Source organism: Rissa tridactyla, chromosome 1, assembly GCF_028500815.1.
Source record: "Rissa tridactyla isolate bRisTri1 chromosome 1, bRisTri1.patW.cur.20221130, whole genome shotgun sequence".
Taxonomy (NCBI): domain Eukaryota; kingdom Metazoa; phylum Chordata; class Aves; order Charadriiformes; family Laridae; genus Rissa; species Rissa tridactyla.
Window position 1 is genome coordinate 151,317,012 of NC_071466.1, and position 16,540 is coordinate 151,333,551.

Here is a 16,540-nt window from a genome sequence, read left to right on the forward strand (position 1 = left end):
AATGAACTCAGATGTTAACAAACATTTCCAAAGGTCACCAAGGCACTACAATAATTCCTCTGAAGGTGAAGATTCAAGACTCTTTTTAAACAGCTTAGTGTTTTACATATTTTAGAACCTGCCTGTATTTCTGTACCTTTTGTCTTCAGTACGGCACTTCCTATTCCCACTTTAACTGAGGCATACGTCTCCCATACCTTTCATTATTTAATATACTGTCAGAAGTATTGCTATATGCTTTTGATAGGCAACACATGGATTTGTACTGCTTCTTCTGATGTGCTACATGAAAACCTGATTATCTACAGCCATCAGTCCCATTACAATAGGGCTCTGGAATATGACTAGACTTTAAATTTTTATAGGGTAAACTATTTGCAAATCAGCTCTTGAATTTACAGTACTACCTTGGATACGACTTAACTAGAAGAATGAGTTGTCTTGAATCACAGAATGCCTTTGTTATCAGATCCAGGCCAAGCAATGGGCTCTGTTACTCTTAGGGACTCTGGTGGGTGACATTAAAGTGGTCACACATTGCAGACAGCAGAACCAGACTGGACTGAAATAGAGGGAAAGAGAAGGAGGGCAAAATCTGAGCAGTCAGAAACATCAAATTACTTCTCCCTGCCCATTCACAGCTTTTTCCTGACCCCAGTGCATTCAATGGGAGTTTTGCCAATTTATTTCAATAGGAGGAGAATCTGGGTTGGATTGAGGTTTCCTGCTCCTGCCCACAGCAACACAGATGCATTCCAGACCACTCTCAGGAAGTAAAAAAAGGGCAAATTCCCAGTTACTGTGGCAACAGGAGGGACGGTTCTCTTTGCTATCATGTAATTTTGAAATTCAGTAGCTGTTTTGTGCCATGACATGTGTTTCTCTCCTCTGTCAAATTAATGTTTTCTTCCTGTGTGGAAGGCCCATCAGTGAAAGAGCATAGAAGAAAACCATCAACACAAACAGCCCCCAGAAGCCTTTTCACATTTCCTACCTCACATCTGCCATAACAGCAAAATCATGTTTGCAAACAACAAAGAAAAATTGCTTTAAACATGCACTTCACAAAACACAGAGAATGAATCCTTCAGCCTGCTCTGTGAAAGTCCCTCAACACATGTGAGAGAAGACAGGTCATAAAATGCCTCAGAAGAGTGCCAAGACCTCTGCTATGGAGAGCATCAGCTAAAGGCTGCACAGATTGTTCGACTCAGGCTGCATTTATCTTCTTTTCTCACCCTTTCGTCCAGTAAGTCTCTCATTGTTGTAGTCCTCGGACATGTTGATCATTTCATTAAGGGTTATAAACACCCAATAAGAATTAGGACAAGGTTTGACAGCTTCAGGAAACCAGTGGCATATACAAAATATGGCTGATGATGCCCTAAGGACTGGCATGGGCAGAGAAACCAAATGGGGATGTTAGTGAATTTCTTTTCCCTTCCACCTTGTGTTCCCTGTTTTACAGGAGGCAGTTCCCAAGCTGACAGGCAGGCAGCCCTCTGTAGAGAGTAAGATGACAGCAAAACCTGCCTCTGCAGCCAAGGACAGAGAAGAGACTGGAAACATATGTTCTCTGTGTTTGGAAACATTCAGTTTAGGTAGACTACCTGGGTCAGAACCCAGATGGTGTAAATTGCTGAATTTCAGAGTTTAAATTAGTTGAGACTCTAGTTTAATAAGTATATTTTAATTAAAATTCTGAACTCTTCTGATATTCTTTATAAAAACAAGCCCGAAACCTGCAAACAACCTCCACGGGGAAACTGAGAAAGCAAAACCTGATGTAAATTCTTTAAAGTAATGGTGTGAGTTACTGTCAGAGTTCAGGCAGAAGCCCAAATCTCCTGAGCATCGGTACAATATAATTCATGGAAAGGCCACCCCTGAAATTTGTTGAGCTAAAACAACAGTTTTAGGACGTCTGAACTGCCTTGTGCAATTCAGCGAGTTGCTATCTGAAAGGCTCAGGGCTTATACCCTAAAAGTCAACATTATTAATTAATTAATCACTGAACAAAGTGTTCTGGAAAGGGTCAGTAACACTCTTCTGTGGAGTTCAGGGTGTTGTACTAGAGACAGAAGGCAGTGAGCTTTGAAGAGCGCTTGAGAGAGAAGCATGCTGAAGCCACATATGAGACATCTGAGCTCTTTCAGCAAAAGCTAAACACAAGAAGGCAAGGAAGACATTGGCCCATCCGCAATGCAAGTTGAGCACAGCTAGTAGGTGTCATTCAAATGTCTTAGGGGCAATCGAGCCAAAGGGATTCCTCAGGGCATTTACAACTGTGCCTGAACGGCTGTGCCATCTGTCCCTTATAGTTGGAGCTTATTTTGTAGATGGTCTTTGGAAGAGAATTAATACCATCTTTCTCCTTCAGTTTAACCCTACTGGTGATTGACTTTTGGCATGAATGCCAAAACATTCAACACAGTAGATAACACACACCAAAAAGAAAAAAAACCCAAACAAAACACCCTGTCATTTACTCATGGTGCCTTTCCTGTGCTATTATCTTAAGCTGCAGCTACTAAGGAAAGGGTCTCTACTTCTCTGATTTTGTACACAGTGCTCATTCAACCCATTTTCTAGCAAATCTATCAAGTCCCAAGAGCAGTACAGCTGCAACGTGACTCAGCTTCAAGAGAGCAGATAGGCCTTCTCAGACCTGGCGACCTGGTTAGTAAACTAGTCTCCAGCACCTGAGTGGGTTGAGATGGTTCTGCAGAAGGTATGTTTGTAGGCAGTAGGATAAGCAAGATGTGGAATCACATCAGTAGGTACAGTAAGTATACCAGCAGTTTGTTCCCATGTGACATATATGACAGATAAGCATGTCAACCAATGAAGTGCATATGACATCTTAGGAGAGGATGTCTGCAAGATATTTGAAAATACGTTCTCACTTTTCACGTGAATAAAGACTGAAATTCAGAAGCATCAAGAAATACAATAGAGCTTAACCAGTACGGTACCTGCAGCTGTGCAAAGGTAAATACAACAGCCTACTGGAAAAAAAAAAATGAATGTGGTTTATGAAATACAAAAGGCCAGAATCTAAGCTCCACAATTCTGCTGTGTGGCTATTTTGATTGGCTTCGTGGTGGGGTGGGGGAGCCGTTGCTCTTTCCCAGCTGTATCCAGAGGCTATTTGCTTCCTTACCAGAGGATGTCAGCACAGAGACCCTTTACTTCCACAGTCAAAAAAGCCTGTGGCTGAAAGAAGGCCAAGGTACAGCACTGAATGATACACCAAAGGTAGAAGAAGGATTAATTTGGCATTCACAGATGCAGGCCATAGGTGCTAAGAAGAATACTGCGATCAACAGAGAGCTCTAGATGGGACACACGTCAGAAGAACAGGCAAATAAACTTCATGAAGTGACCTGTTTTCTTGCTCTCCGCTATTCTCTTGTGCAGAGACTTCAGTTAGCATGACCATTGCTCCCAGTACATGGCCAAAATCAGTCCACACCCTTCCTTCACATCCTGAGCAATTTCTTTCAACAGAGGCGTAATTCCACTGTGTAGCACTAAGCACTGCAGCCATCTGTTCCCAAGTCTGGTCTGTCGTAACAAAAACTGCCAAAGTGACCCAAAGTCACAATGTCACAGAAAATGATATGCTGTGTGTTAGGGACTAGTCATCAGTCACTGCCCTTAGACCTGGCACTTGAATTCAATGGCACTGAAGACACTGTATTCATTAATAGTTCAGAAAAGAAATGGGTAACCTGTTAGTTTGCTAATAGTACGTAATTCTGTCATTAACAGCAAACTGTGAGAAACCGTAAAGAAATTGTCAGATGTAAGAGGACTAATTTTATAAACTATTTCTTAAAAAACTCACCTTATTAAACTGAACAGGAAGAATTGAAAGCAAGCCGAAGATATCTTATCTTTCCGTTCTTAACATTGTCACCCATGAAAGGAGCTTGTTAGCTCAAATCCGGATTGACCCCACCCCACAGCACATGCAATGAATTTACATCTAACATATTCCACAACTCTTTTATCATTATGTTTGTGTTAATTAAAAAGGAAAAACTTCAAATCTGCTAGTAATGAAGGCAGGTTCTCATCACACTAACTTACCAGTATGGTTACACTTTTCTTTAACAGGCAGATCCCTAGGAAGAAATGTAATAAACATGACCCAATTCCCACTGAAGTCAAGGAAAAGCCTCCCGGTGACGTCAACGGAGTTGTGTCAACCCAGTCCTTGGCCTTCGCATTCAGATGTCATATAAGTATACCAACCAGGGGCCATTGCAGTAATGTTTGTTGGGATTTTTTAGATTTTTTTTTTTTTAAATATGAAATTCTGTCTACAAATAAATTAATTTGGATCACCACCTTCCCATGTATTTCACGCCACAGAGCAGCAAATTTTGGCCATGAATAATAAATTAATTTCTGAGTGATTACTGACATTAAATTGTGAAAGCAATCTATATGCCCCATGAAGCACCAACATAAAAATATAAATAACATGATTTGGGGAAAGTCTGAGCAAGTCTCCTCAGTGACTCCTTCAAGTCCAGATACCTAAGTATCATGGGTATGACCTGATATTAATGACCCCACAATTTTTTTTTTTTTTCTAAAAGAACTTAAATGTTCTGTCAGCCACAGGGAGTACTGCTTATTCCCCAAAAGATCACGAGCATCTGATACAGATCATGCTTTACTCTGTAGGCACAACTTCCCATGTCCAATCTTCCTATTACCAGAACACACATTTCTGATTGGATCATCTCATGGAGTTTGCTTGTTTGGTAGGAAGGGAGATCTCTAGGGAAATGCTTCATGTCTTCTCTTCCAAAACCAAACTAGGAAAATGCACATTTCAGTAATGAAAGCTACCGGTAGAGCCAGTGCCCATTAACTGTGTAATTGTGTAAAGGTTCCAGCTCTGACACTTCCCAAGTGCACGACCTGCAATGACATCTGCTTGGTGTTTCTGAAGTGTTACACAGCCTGTATGGGCAAAAGAGGAGGTGGAAGGAGAAGATTCAATGAAGCTAATGAAATGTCGGGAATTGCTGCTTTCTTCAAGCCCTTCCTTCTTCAGGATTTCTAATAAAAAGACACAGTCGGTGAATTCTCACTTTGCACAAACAACTTCTCAACTCCAGAACAGAAGAGTAAGAGATAATTCCCTAACAAAAAGCGTCTGAGAGCTTAATTCCAGCCTGGCAAAAAGCAAACACAATTCCACCGATTTCAATGGAGTTACAGATGGCCCACTTAATGTACAACAGGGCTGATTTGGCCCTTCTCCCATACTGTAGCACTGCTTTGCCTAGAAACCTTTGCTTTCAAAGTAATTAACCATGTGTCAACAGCCTGCAACACTAAACTGCAATTAAATAAATGAATAGGAGACAGATGTATATCTTAAAACTTATTCCAGTAGTGGACTTCTAACAGCAAGTATTGATCTTGTTTCCGTTTAGTATCAGGATCTTATGTCGCTATCACAGACAAGAAACTGAAGATCTGCAGAACAATATCAATTATTGCACATATATTTCTCCCTCCTACAGGAGGAATTTCCTACAGAAATTAAACTGGAATCATGCATAAGCAGAGTGAAAGTCTCAGGAAGAACTTGTTCTTCCTTATAAGCCATCTCGGCACTACAGCAGGTAGGCATGGGCTCCCCTGCTAAAAGCACACAGAGAGAGAGGGAGAGACAGAAGACAATTGCTTACTGTTTCGAGGCTTCTCCTCATCCATGCCTTCATCTTCATTTTCTGGGTCAATATCTTCTGCTTGAGTTATCCAGTCTAAGTATCCCTTCAAATCCTCTTCTAGCTGTTGTTTTTCCCGTAACTTCTGGAAATCACCCCGAGCCTTAGCCTTCTCTCTTTCTTTGGAAAACTCCCTAGCAAGAGGGAGGGAGGGACAGGGCATGGGCGAAGGGAAGGAGAGATTGAAAAACAATGGGTTAGATTGATTTCCACTTGAAAGTCTCCGCATCCTGTATAGCACATCCAGCTTTCTCTATTCTTTCAAGACACATGAATGGAGTATCCTTGCTAGATACACATGTAAAACAGCTGGAGTGTCCACAGTTTTATCAATGCTTATGAAAAGATCAATATCTTTTTTTAATCCTTTCATTCTCAACATTTGTTTGAAAATTCAAATAAAACACATATGTAACATTTATGTACAATACCATACACTTTCTAATATTCTTTACAGCTTGATATTTTCCAACAGTTATGCATAAATATCTATATGAATAATGTTTAATTTAATTCAATGATGAACTGTTTGACAATAATCTGACATCTGGAGAGTGAGATGGTGGCTCTAATTTTTAGCCAGGTTTCAATCCGTCCTTAAGATTATATGTGTGATCACAACTAAATTGGGCTAATTGTTAAGTGTAATTAATGGTACTCACAATTCTGTACACTCCTAGTTATGGACAATTTCACCCACACTACTGGACAATATATTTGAAAACTCAGACCTCTATGTTTTACTGCAGAATTTCAGTATTCGGGCTGTTATCTGACATGAAACATATTTTTCAAATCTCAAGTTGGGTAGGCAAACATGATAGATTATGGGTAGATAAAACTAATAGATTCTGACAGAAAGTGAACTAGGGTAGAGATAAGATAGTTTTACAAAAGACCACTATGGGGAATGTAGGCTTAAAACAGAAGTCATAGGAACAAGAATTTTGTGTATCTTAGTTATGAGCCTGGGTGCTTGCTTTGCCTTCTTTTTTGGCTGTGGTGCTGTTTCTCCCTCTCTTTCAGAGACACCTATACTGCATTATTTCTTTTTCTAGAAATGCTGACGTACATCCATTTAGACACTCTCCTGTGGTTCTAAACCAGGTTTTAGTGCTTGTATTTTAAAAAGTAAGCTTAATGATTGTGAAAAGTGCTAGACCAAGAGTACTTAAGCATTAAGTCTTATATCTGCTGAAGCAGATCACTACACAAGGCACACACAGCAGATAATATATCCCACTGTGTCTAGAAATGAGAGGTAAAGTCATTCTCTCCAATGTATTACCCAATACCCTTGCTGATGATTGTCAGCACTGAGTGGTTTAAAAAAAAACAACAAACTCCACCCTAATCTTTTTCTTAGGTTTGCTCCTACGAAAACAAATAAGAAAACTACCACTAACTTTAGTGAGATAATATTAGGATTCTGAAAATCCTACCAAAATGTTAATGAGTGCCACATGAAGTGCCCTCAAACAACTGATATGGAGGTGAGTTTCTAACAGTGATGGCGAAGTACTTCTCTCCTGTCTGGTCCAAAACCCACTGAAAGATTTGCACTGACTCCACAGGCTTTGGATCAGGCTTTCAATATTATGACCTGTGCCCAAAACCAGCACTGCGGCAGAATGAAAGTGTGCCTTCATTTCAAGCCAAAGTACGTCACAAAGGATGCTTGTGTGATCTTCACCCCTGTCACATTGTTGAGAGTTCAGCCCATCCCACGGGACTGTGATAATGAAAGTGGAAATGAGGAAGAGAATCATTGGCTTCTCAGGCCTGAAGGTAGATCACAGTCAACTCTGGAACCAAACTTAGCCATGAGGCAGAAACAGCTATTGCAAGCATGGCAAGAATGAAAAATAATTTATTTCTCACAAAGAATGCCCCCAACAATAATAAAAACTGTACAAAGAATTTTTTAAAAAATCCAACCAATACCAGTCATATTTTCTGCTTCGGTAATGTCTTTCCTCTAGGTCAGACATAATGCCTTATCCAAATTAATGAATTAACTCTCAAAAAAAAAATAATCACAGTATTATTAATGTATTACTAAGCCTGTTAGAAAAATCAAATCCCAATATTTCAATAGTTGGCTCCTAAACGGGTATTTTAGAATCTTGAACAAATGGGTCCAATTGTGAAAGGGACTGAGCCCTCAACTCCAAGTAAGAACTATTTATACTTGCATGGATGTAACTTTCAAGGAGCCGTTTTAGAAACCAAAGTGGAAAACATTATGAAACAGCCCAGCTTACAGAAAGTGAAATTCCTACCGTGCACTGAAGTGGATCATTTATGTTAGATCTAAGCTGCATGTCTACCTTGGTCTTTTCAGTCCCCACTTATTGTCTCTCTCAAATGGGACTTGGGCTGGGAGGAGAGCTGGCTAAACCAATGTGAGATTTTAGCATAATGTCTTTACACTGCCTGTCTACATAGGAGTGAACTTGTTACCTAGCTTTTTAATGGCACAATTGAAAATACTGTGGTTGTCTAGTCTAAACAATTTGCAGTTGCATATCTCTTTCCTTTGTACAATGTATGATATTCCACGTCTGAAATGACTCTCCAAAGAAGACAACTTATTTAAATTATCTCAGTTTCTATGCTCTACTAACATTAAACCATTGAGAACAGGTGTCTCAGGAAATTGCTAATGCAATTCAAACCACTTCCCATGTGCAATGCCAATCTGTACTCAGGGCAAATGTAGTTCACAATCAAGAAATACTACCAATGGTCATTTACCATCCCATGTGAAATGAGTTGTGACCTCAGTCTAGCTCCTATTGCAGGCAGGTGTACACATTACCTCTGCCACCATCACAGTTGGCAATGAATGGTCATTGTTTGCAGTTTCAGCAGGGAGGCCAAGGACCAAACAAGCTTTCTAATGGAAGTGCCATCTTGAGTCTGTGGGTGGCCTTCTCAAAAAAGATTACTATATCACGTCAGGATAAAGTTGACAAAGGCTTGCAGAACTACGAAGCAACTTGTCTCTTGTCAGCGAATAAAAGAACATCAGTTTAAGGGTTGGTGAATCTGGTTGTTTTTATCAGAAGTCAGTTTGCGACACCTTCTTTTGCTTCTCTGAAAAAATTATAAGGTATCTCTGCCAATGGGAATACCAAAAAGCAGAGTATTCTGGAGAGATGTTTTCTCTATGTGAGGTTAGAGTGGGTCAAGATCATAAATATAAACACCCAGCTCTGTATCCTGTGCTGTTCCAGAGGAAAATTTCTCGTGCCCACCCTGATGACTGAATATAGGTAATTTTTGTCTATATCTGATCTCAATATGATTTCTCACACTGAGAGGAGTGATGGAAAGTAAGCAAACCAGAAGAATTCTAGCAGTTCAAAACTTGCTTACCACTAAAAGCGCAGCACAAGGCTTCAAACCTCATCCACCCTGTCAAGTACACCAAGGCACAGAAAGGGTTGGAAGAGGGGACAGAAGACTAGGAAAAAGTCCTGAAAGGTCATAAAACATGCTCCAGGAGGAGATACAACCATAGCCAGCCTCCCATTTACTCTGACCTCTTCTTTGGCAGTAAGAGCATCAAAAGCAGAAAATTGGTTTTTCCAGGATCCTCTCAAAGCAGAAGAAACAGCTGCTCTCCTGCCTTCCATTTGTCCTAGGCTACTGCTTGCTTGGCCTGCATCCTGGGATTTGGATCACTGCTAGGCAAAATATAAAAGAAATGTGCATCTGTATGCTTAGGCTTGCAGGTCTGAAAGTTGAACCCACACTGCCATTTTTTTTCCTCACTGACTGAAACAGATGACACAGATGCGAATGTCTCTCATCTCAAGAGACCTCTAAGAGGGACTTCACTGCTCACAGCAATGATATGGAATCCTTTTGCCTGGCCTTTAGGAGATCTACTGTGTGATCTGCTGACTGAATATTTCCTTTGGAATATGTGAATTTTATTTTGTGCTCAGTCAAGACAGGAAGAGGATTATAGCTCTACACATGAATACTCTGTCATACTATTTAGCTTAGCATGTGACTAGTAAATTCACCAGAAGGACCATGAATGGATGACATACCTAGGAAAAACAAATTACAAATGAGCTCTTTAGGCAGAACAGAACTCAGCGTTTGATTTTGCAGGTGCAATCAAAGTGTCTTTGTGAGTACAATTAATTACACTTACGTATTCAGAAGCGATTAAAAAAACTAAGCTAATCTATCATTGACGAAGTCTATCTACACGACATGCTTGGTGAAGTTCCTGAAATAAATAAATGGGAAGAAATCAGAGATGCCCAGAATGGATGTACAAAGATGCCCAGGAACGCTGCTTTGTATCTACATAGACCAGACAGGTGGATCATCTACATAGATCAGACTAATAGCAATAGCAAGTCTCTAAAAAAAAGCTGAATCTGCAAAGTGAAGACACTTTGCAATTCAGCAGAATTTAGAACTGTTTTAGGAAGTTAATTGTTTAAGAACTGCTTATTTAGCCCAAAGAAAATTTGGAACATTTCTCCCATCACTTCTGTGTTTTTTCATGGAAGCAAATTCTTAAGTTTCTTTTTACTTTTCTCCAGTTGGGAAAAATTTTGCAGAAACAGTGCAGCTGTCATAACACTGTGAACACAGCCAGAAAGAGTGACTCACAGCTTAAACAAGGTGAACCTCATCTTTGATTTCAGTTCTCTCTGTAGACTGTTCCCATCTCTTACCACTAGCTGTGGTGGTCTAGCTGCAGTATTGTCAGGAGGTGGAAGATCTAGGCCCCAAAACACTTTCTTGAGTTGAAAAATGAAAGCCAGAGGAAAATTGATTTTTAATTATGTACAGACACAAATCCAAGTGTGGGTAAATTGAATCATCACTGCTTCAACAGTATGCACTCCTCAGGGCTGGGCTCACAGGCACTGTTTATCCAATCAGATACTATATAATCCTTAACCACTATCTTAAATGGTCCTTGAGTGCAGCTCTGATACAACAGATCACTTCCCCTATCAGCTGGTCATCATCCTCCACTACTGCTGACATCCTTACCTGCTGATCAGAGTGTCCACCTGGAGAAACGAGGACCTTATGTTTTAAAATTGTACCCAGAGTATCACTCTCCAGATATCCAAACACAGACTATTGCCTCACACTTCATTACTGGGGATTTTCTTCCTTCTGCAGTTACTGCTTGGAAGCCCTTCTCTTTGCAGCAACTGCCTTAGCTGCACGTCTCCTTCAATGGAGTAATGAAGGCAGTAGTAACATCTCCCATGGATCTGCTATTACCTGTCTCTTTGCAAGATGGCCAATGGTGGATCTTCTTCTCCGGTCCTACTACTGCCCTTTCCTATGTTGTTGGCCCAAATACTGAGGACATAATTTCTCTGGGGCAACAAGTCCTCTCTCCTGCTCAGAGATCGATTTACTTCTCTTATGATTAAAAGCCAGGGGACTTCAGTGCTGCCCACTCTGGTAACAGGTACAGGCTCTGACTGAGTTCATTTAGAGGTCATTAAAGCAGGCAGGATGTTAGAAACAAAGAAAAAGAGGATATGTAAAAGTCCTCATACCATAGTTATCCACGTACATAGAATGGCTGTAGGCACCCAGTCATGCCCAAATATGGAATTAGAAGCCTAATTCTAGGAGATCTTTTTAAAAAATCTTGCAAGGAATGTTTGCTGGCTCGATTCCTCCAATTATGTGGCTCCCCAGGGGCAGTAAAGTTTTTAACTACTGGGGACAATATCAATTGTTTTTAATCAAAGCTACTAAAATGATGCTTTGCAGCAAGGGTTATACTGCAGAACTGAAACACAGTTAAATGTCTAGATATCTGAGGGATGCTTAAACTCCAGAAGGAATTCTCCTGCTTCTCTGTTCATCCTTAGAAAAGGTCAGAGGGAAATGATCTTTTCTCCCTGCATCATGCTAGGCTTGTAATCTGCACAACAGAGAAGATGTGCTTATTGAAGAAGAAACGTGCCCAAGACACTCTCCAGGGAAAACAGTGTCTCCCATTAGGCTGTGCTTTAGAGACACTGAGCAATGTGAAAATTTCTCACGTGAGAAGACATAATTTGGCAAGAATCTCATCCCACAAATGTGAAGGGATTTGTCTTATGCTCTCATTCCTCCTTCAGTCCCACTGACTCTTCCAGAGATTTTACTACAATGCCCTTCTTCTATGGTGAATGGTATGCTTCACCCACAGGGGAGCCTAGTGTTGTCCTCTTCCCACAGAGTACAGGTAGAGGTTTTAGGTAGAAGAACATGTTACAGACAAAGAGTTGTCTTGTGTTCCTTTGATTTAGTCAAAAGACTCCTTCCATGCTATTAGGAATGCCATACTTTCCTATTGGCACAGCAATACCCTAGGCTCCTGAAATCAACCCGCCACTGCCCGTTGTTTTGGTAACCAGAGAGTAGGAATAGAAATACAAATTTTAAAAAATAAACAATAACAAAATATTTTCCTGGTACTGCTTACCCGCTAAGTACACCGAGAACCAAGTTAAGTACAAAAAATGACCCTATGATGATTAGTGTAACAAAATAGATCCAGGGCCAGTCCCTTCCTATGGCATCATTGACCTGGAAGAGTGGAATGATAATTAGTGAGACAAGCTCAGATTCTGAGCGCTGCAAGGCTCCAGCCAAAGAGATCCCAAGTCACCAGCAGTAAGATTTTCAATAACCAGTTTTCTGGAAATTTATGACAGGTTAATGTCAGTGATTTTGAATGCTCTGAGGTTGAATTTCTTTGTTAGAGAGTACCACCTCTTTTTTTACCTGTATTGTTATTTGCAATGTTTGAACATTTTGATAAAATATTTGAGAGCTGATGTAAAGCTTCCTTGGATTCAGATTTTTAATCCGTCTGAAAGAATCCTGGTGACAGGGAAGAACCCTTATTATGGAGTCTTGCCCTGTAGCGTTGGAAAAAGGACACCAAAACTGTCGGCTTACCCGCTCAACACACCAAGAACCAGATTTAGAACGAAAAAGGATCCAAAGATGACCAGACTGACAAAATACACCCATGGTAACTCATAGCCCATAGCGTCCTGCATCTGGAAAGACGAAGGAAAGTTAGAAGACAGAGAGGGAAAGCAGAAATGATTAGGCAAAGGAACAGATGGAAAGGTTTGTAAACAGAGCCTGTGGTTGGTTTACACATAATCATAAGCAAGTGTTTCTGTATGTTGTTTCTCATGTGACCACTCCTTTGATTGCTTTTTTCCTCTAGCTGTTTCCTTACAGGCAGTGATTAATATAGGCTGAGATATAACTGTGTGCCATACTAGCACTTCTTTGGATGTTCAGAGTAGCAGACTGTCACTTTCTGGAATTTACTCACAGCACCACAAGGGTCCATCCCATGACTTCTAAACTTCTAGTCTAACCACTGCACATCCTCTTTTTGACAGTGAAAATATTGCTAGTTTTTGCTAAGCATTGCCAGATTGCCAGATCACATTTACTTCCCGTGTGTAGCACAGGTACGTGTACCTCAGAGAGAAGCACGTGGTAGATTTGGGCAAATACTGACCTTTCCCTGGCAATGCTCTGGTAATCTTCACAGTTTACCACAGTGAGGGCAGTAGCGGTATGCTTTTGAGGAAGGTCCTTTCAAGGCCCACCACGTTCTGACCTGGTCAAGTGTTTTCTAAACCCTCCTCACAAACTTCCTTTCCCTCCTTACAGGATGAATCTCTGCTTAAAAATGTGATTCCTACACAACTGAACACTCAGAGACTTTGAGACTGTAAACTGAATGACATGAGCATAGGTCTGGCTTTCACGCTACAATAAGAATCTGTGAATGAAGCAGGCAGACTATTGTTTTAGCACCAGAACCTGTATTATGTGTAGAACAACTCTAGCACATAATAAGATATTGTATATATTCTAAAAGCATCTAGTACTTAAACACCATTTTATCTTGAGATCTCCTTCAAAGTTCAAAATTTTGGAAAGTTCCTGGATACCTTAATAGAATCACACTTTCATGATAGTATCAAAAAATAACAGAGTTCCTTCTTCTTTACTTTTCATAAACACTTATCTCCTGAGCCAGACATAGCATCATTAAAGAAACAGATGGTGGTTAACATTTTCAGGAGCGCTAAAATGATTTATGAACATAAATTGCAGACTTCAAAGTACCTAAAGGCATAAAGCAGCTGAGGTTCCTTTGTTTTCCACTCTTTAGAAAATTTTGTCATATGTTGTCCTCTCTTTCCAGGAAAACGCACTCTCCCTTGCAACCTAAGCATTTGTTGTGATCACAGAAGAAATATTCTTCCATACATGGGCACTGAGGCATACTTCAGGGGAAGCGATCTGACTCAAGATTCATAACAACTTGGGAAAGGAATTTCAGACCTTCAGTAAGACAAGGCAGGAGAGTAACACTAATATAATCAGTTCTTCGTGGATGGAAGTCCATTACCCATTTTTCTTTCAAAGTACAGTCACTAAAGTCCTTGTCTGGCAATAGTCTGCAGTCAATGGACCAATCCAGAACTCTGTCTCAGGGCTTCTTCAGCTGCGACTGAACTGAAGTAGACTCATTAAAAATAAGCTCAGAATCGGCCTCTGTGAAAACAGTTCATCAGCTCCTTCCTCACAGGATTAATACATTCGGTGGTCGGAAGAGAGTGCCTGAACACTTCTCTTCAGGAATCCAGGAGTCTCTCTACCATGCCCTATTATCCACTTTCCATGCCCATTATCCACTTTCCCTTTGAATACTTTTGTAGAATTGTTCAGTTAGTTTATAAATAATAATAATTATTCTTTATGTTTGCAAGCCACATTTCATCCCACATGACCAAAAAGTAGACAACTCTGGTGTGAAACACATCAGTGCTTTAAAGGAGAACAAAACATCATGGTATATAAAGATGGAAGCAAATATTCACCTCAAATCACAGTGGAGAAATCAGGCAGGGAAAATGTAACTACCCAAACTGGAATTAAGTGAAGAAATGAGATTTAACATCCTCTCTCTTCTACAAAGAACACCACTATCTATATAAAGCAATCCACACAAACAATAAGTACGGCTGTCTTTAAAAAACTGCCATAAGAATTTACCAGTGCAGGCATAATGATGATTCAACTTCCCTCTAATTATGATAGACGGTGATAAAAAAGCCTCAGCTGTACGGAGGGTATTTATCTATCGACAGGTTTTTTTCGTCAGCTGGGAAAGTCAGCTGGAAAAGTAGAACTTCTGAAAGCTGTGGTACAAGTGAATCCTAAATAGCAAATCCCAAGGTGCTGGGTACAGAATTCAGGTGCCCGGTACAGAATTCAGGTGCCTGTCCTTTTGTGCTACTCTGACATGAAGAAATTTCCAGATGGCAAGAAGCTTCCACTGTGGCCTGGTGATGTATATAACTAGAGTATACTGTACTCTGGCTATTCCCAGTGCCTGCACAATTGCATAACGATTGTACCAGCTAGCATCAGCACAAATTAGTCCCAAAAAATAGACCTGCATTCTGGTACAGCAGAGCATTTGGGACTTCTCCGACTGAACATTTAGGAGGTCAGCTTTTCATCTCATTTTTATTGCCTGGTCACATACATAACAGAGAACCTGAGAGACAGAGACAGTGATAGTTTCTCAAGTATAGAGAAACCGTGAGTATTTGGCAGACAGCTGAGTACGTATTGTCTCTCTGCTGCTGGACTCTCTCTGTTTGGTGCTCTCAGGTCTCATTTTCTTTAGTAGGAGGTGAGATTATTCTGTACATTGTGGAACTGAGCAACGGGTGACAGGTTTGTACGTTATATGTTGATATAACATTAGGTATTTAGTAAATTATGTTTAAGAAAACCTTTGATAGGAGACAGTACATTGTGAGCTTACTATTTGTTCTTGAAAAATGTCTGCAGGAGAAATGCAGAGATATAGGCTGCTTGGCAGAAGTTGGGAGGGGGAAAAAGCAATAGACTTACTCAAAACAGTAACAGCAACTTATCGACAATCAAGAAACGTCAATTTCTTGGCTAAGATTGTATCCTTCCAAATATCTGGAAATGATTCCTCCAAAATGAAAGTATCCTAGAAGGCTGGGATGGACTGTCCTCAACCAAACAATGCTCCCATAAAGTTATCATTAAAAACCTTGCACCTGTGTTTGATTGAAACTGCTTCCTGGAAACTTATCATCATTCTGCAAATATGTAGCTGTTAATCATGTGTGTATGCATACACATGTCCTGTTGACTGCAGCTGGAGGCTTTTACTGCAAGCATAACTTAGGTGGTACAGTTGATTTTTTCCAAATTATGCTATTGAAGTGGAGAAGCTGCAGAGGGTCATGACAAGATCAGAAGGGCTGTTACTATTACACACTACTGAGTGCAGAAAACGAGGTCTACAGAATATATTTTGTAGTGCTGTCTACAGAGAACAGAAACGTGTTCAGTTATAGGTTACCTCTCTAGGACGGAAAAGTACAACTCCTGATATACAGTTCAGCCCTCTGGCCAGTGAGTGCACTTCTCCTCAAGAGTTTACTATTAACCACATGAATCTTAACAGAAAAGGTGGGTCATCTAAATCTCCTAAATTTACAGTTCTGAACAAAGACTATCAGACAGTGTAGATCTGAATTATAATATTGCAGCTACAGCAGTCAAGGTGATTGCCACCTGATGTCAACTTAAGCATGTATGGGACAATTGTTACATCAGCTGGAAGCACAGAACTGGTGGGAATCTGCAGATTGTCATTTATAGAAATAATTCCACTTTCTGAGTCAAACTGCCTGACCGTTCA

At 40.3% G+C, this 16,540-nt stretch overlaps 1 protein-coding gene across 25 annotated transcripts in view; it reads right to left on the reverse strand.

The window, feature by feature from the left end:
- Positions 1–16,540, reverse strand: part of CACNA1C (calcium voltage-gated channel subunit alpha1 C) — a 489,873-nt gene that overhangs the window by 140,310 nt on the left and 333,023 nt on the right. For 17 of the 25 annotated variants that reach the window (XM_054201788.1, XM_054201724.1, XM_054201725.1 and 14 more), the window contains exons 8-9: positions 12,233–12,336; positions 5,719–5,891 (exon numbers count right to left, since the gene is read on the reverse strand). In XM_054201788.1, coding sequence (XP_054057763.1) covers positions 5,719–5,891; positions 12,233–12,336 — 277 coding nt within the window. Of the gene's footprint in view, positions 1–5,718; positions 5,892–12,232; positions 12,337–12,711; positions 12,816–16,540 lie in introns of all 25 variants that reach the window. The other 8 variants (XM_054201639.1, XM_054201746.1, XM_054201722.1 and 5 more) reach the window with 2 other exon arrangements.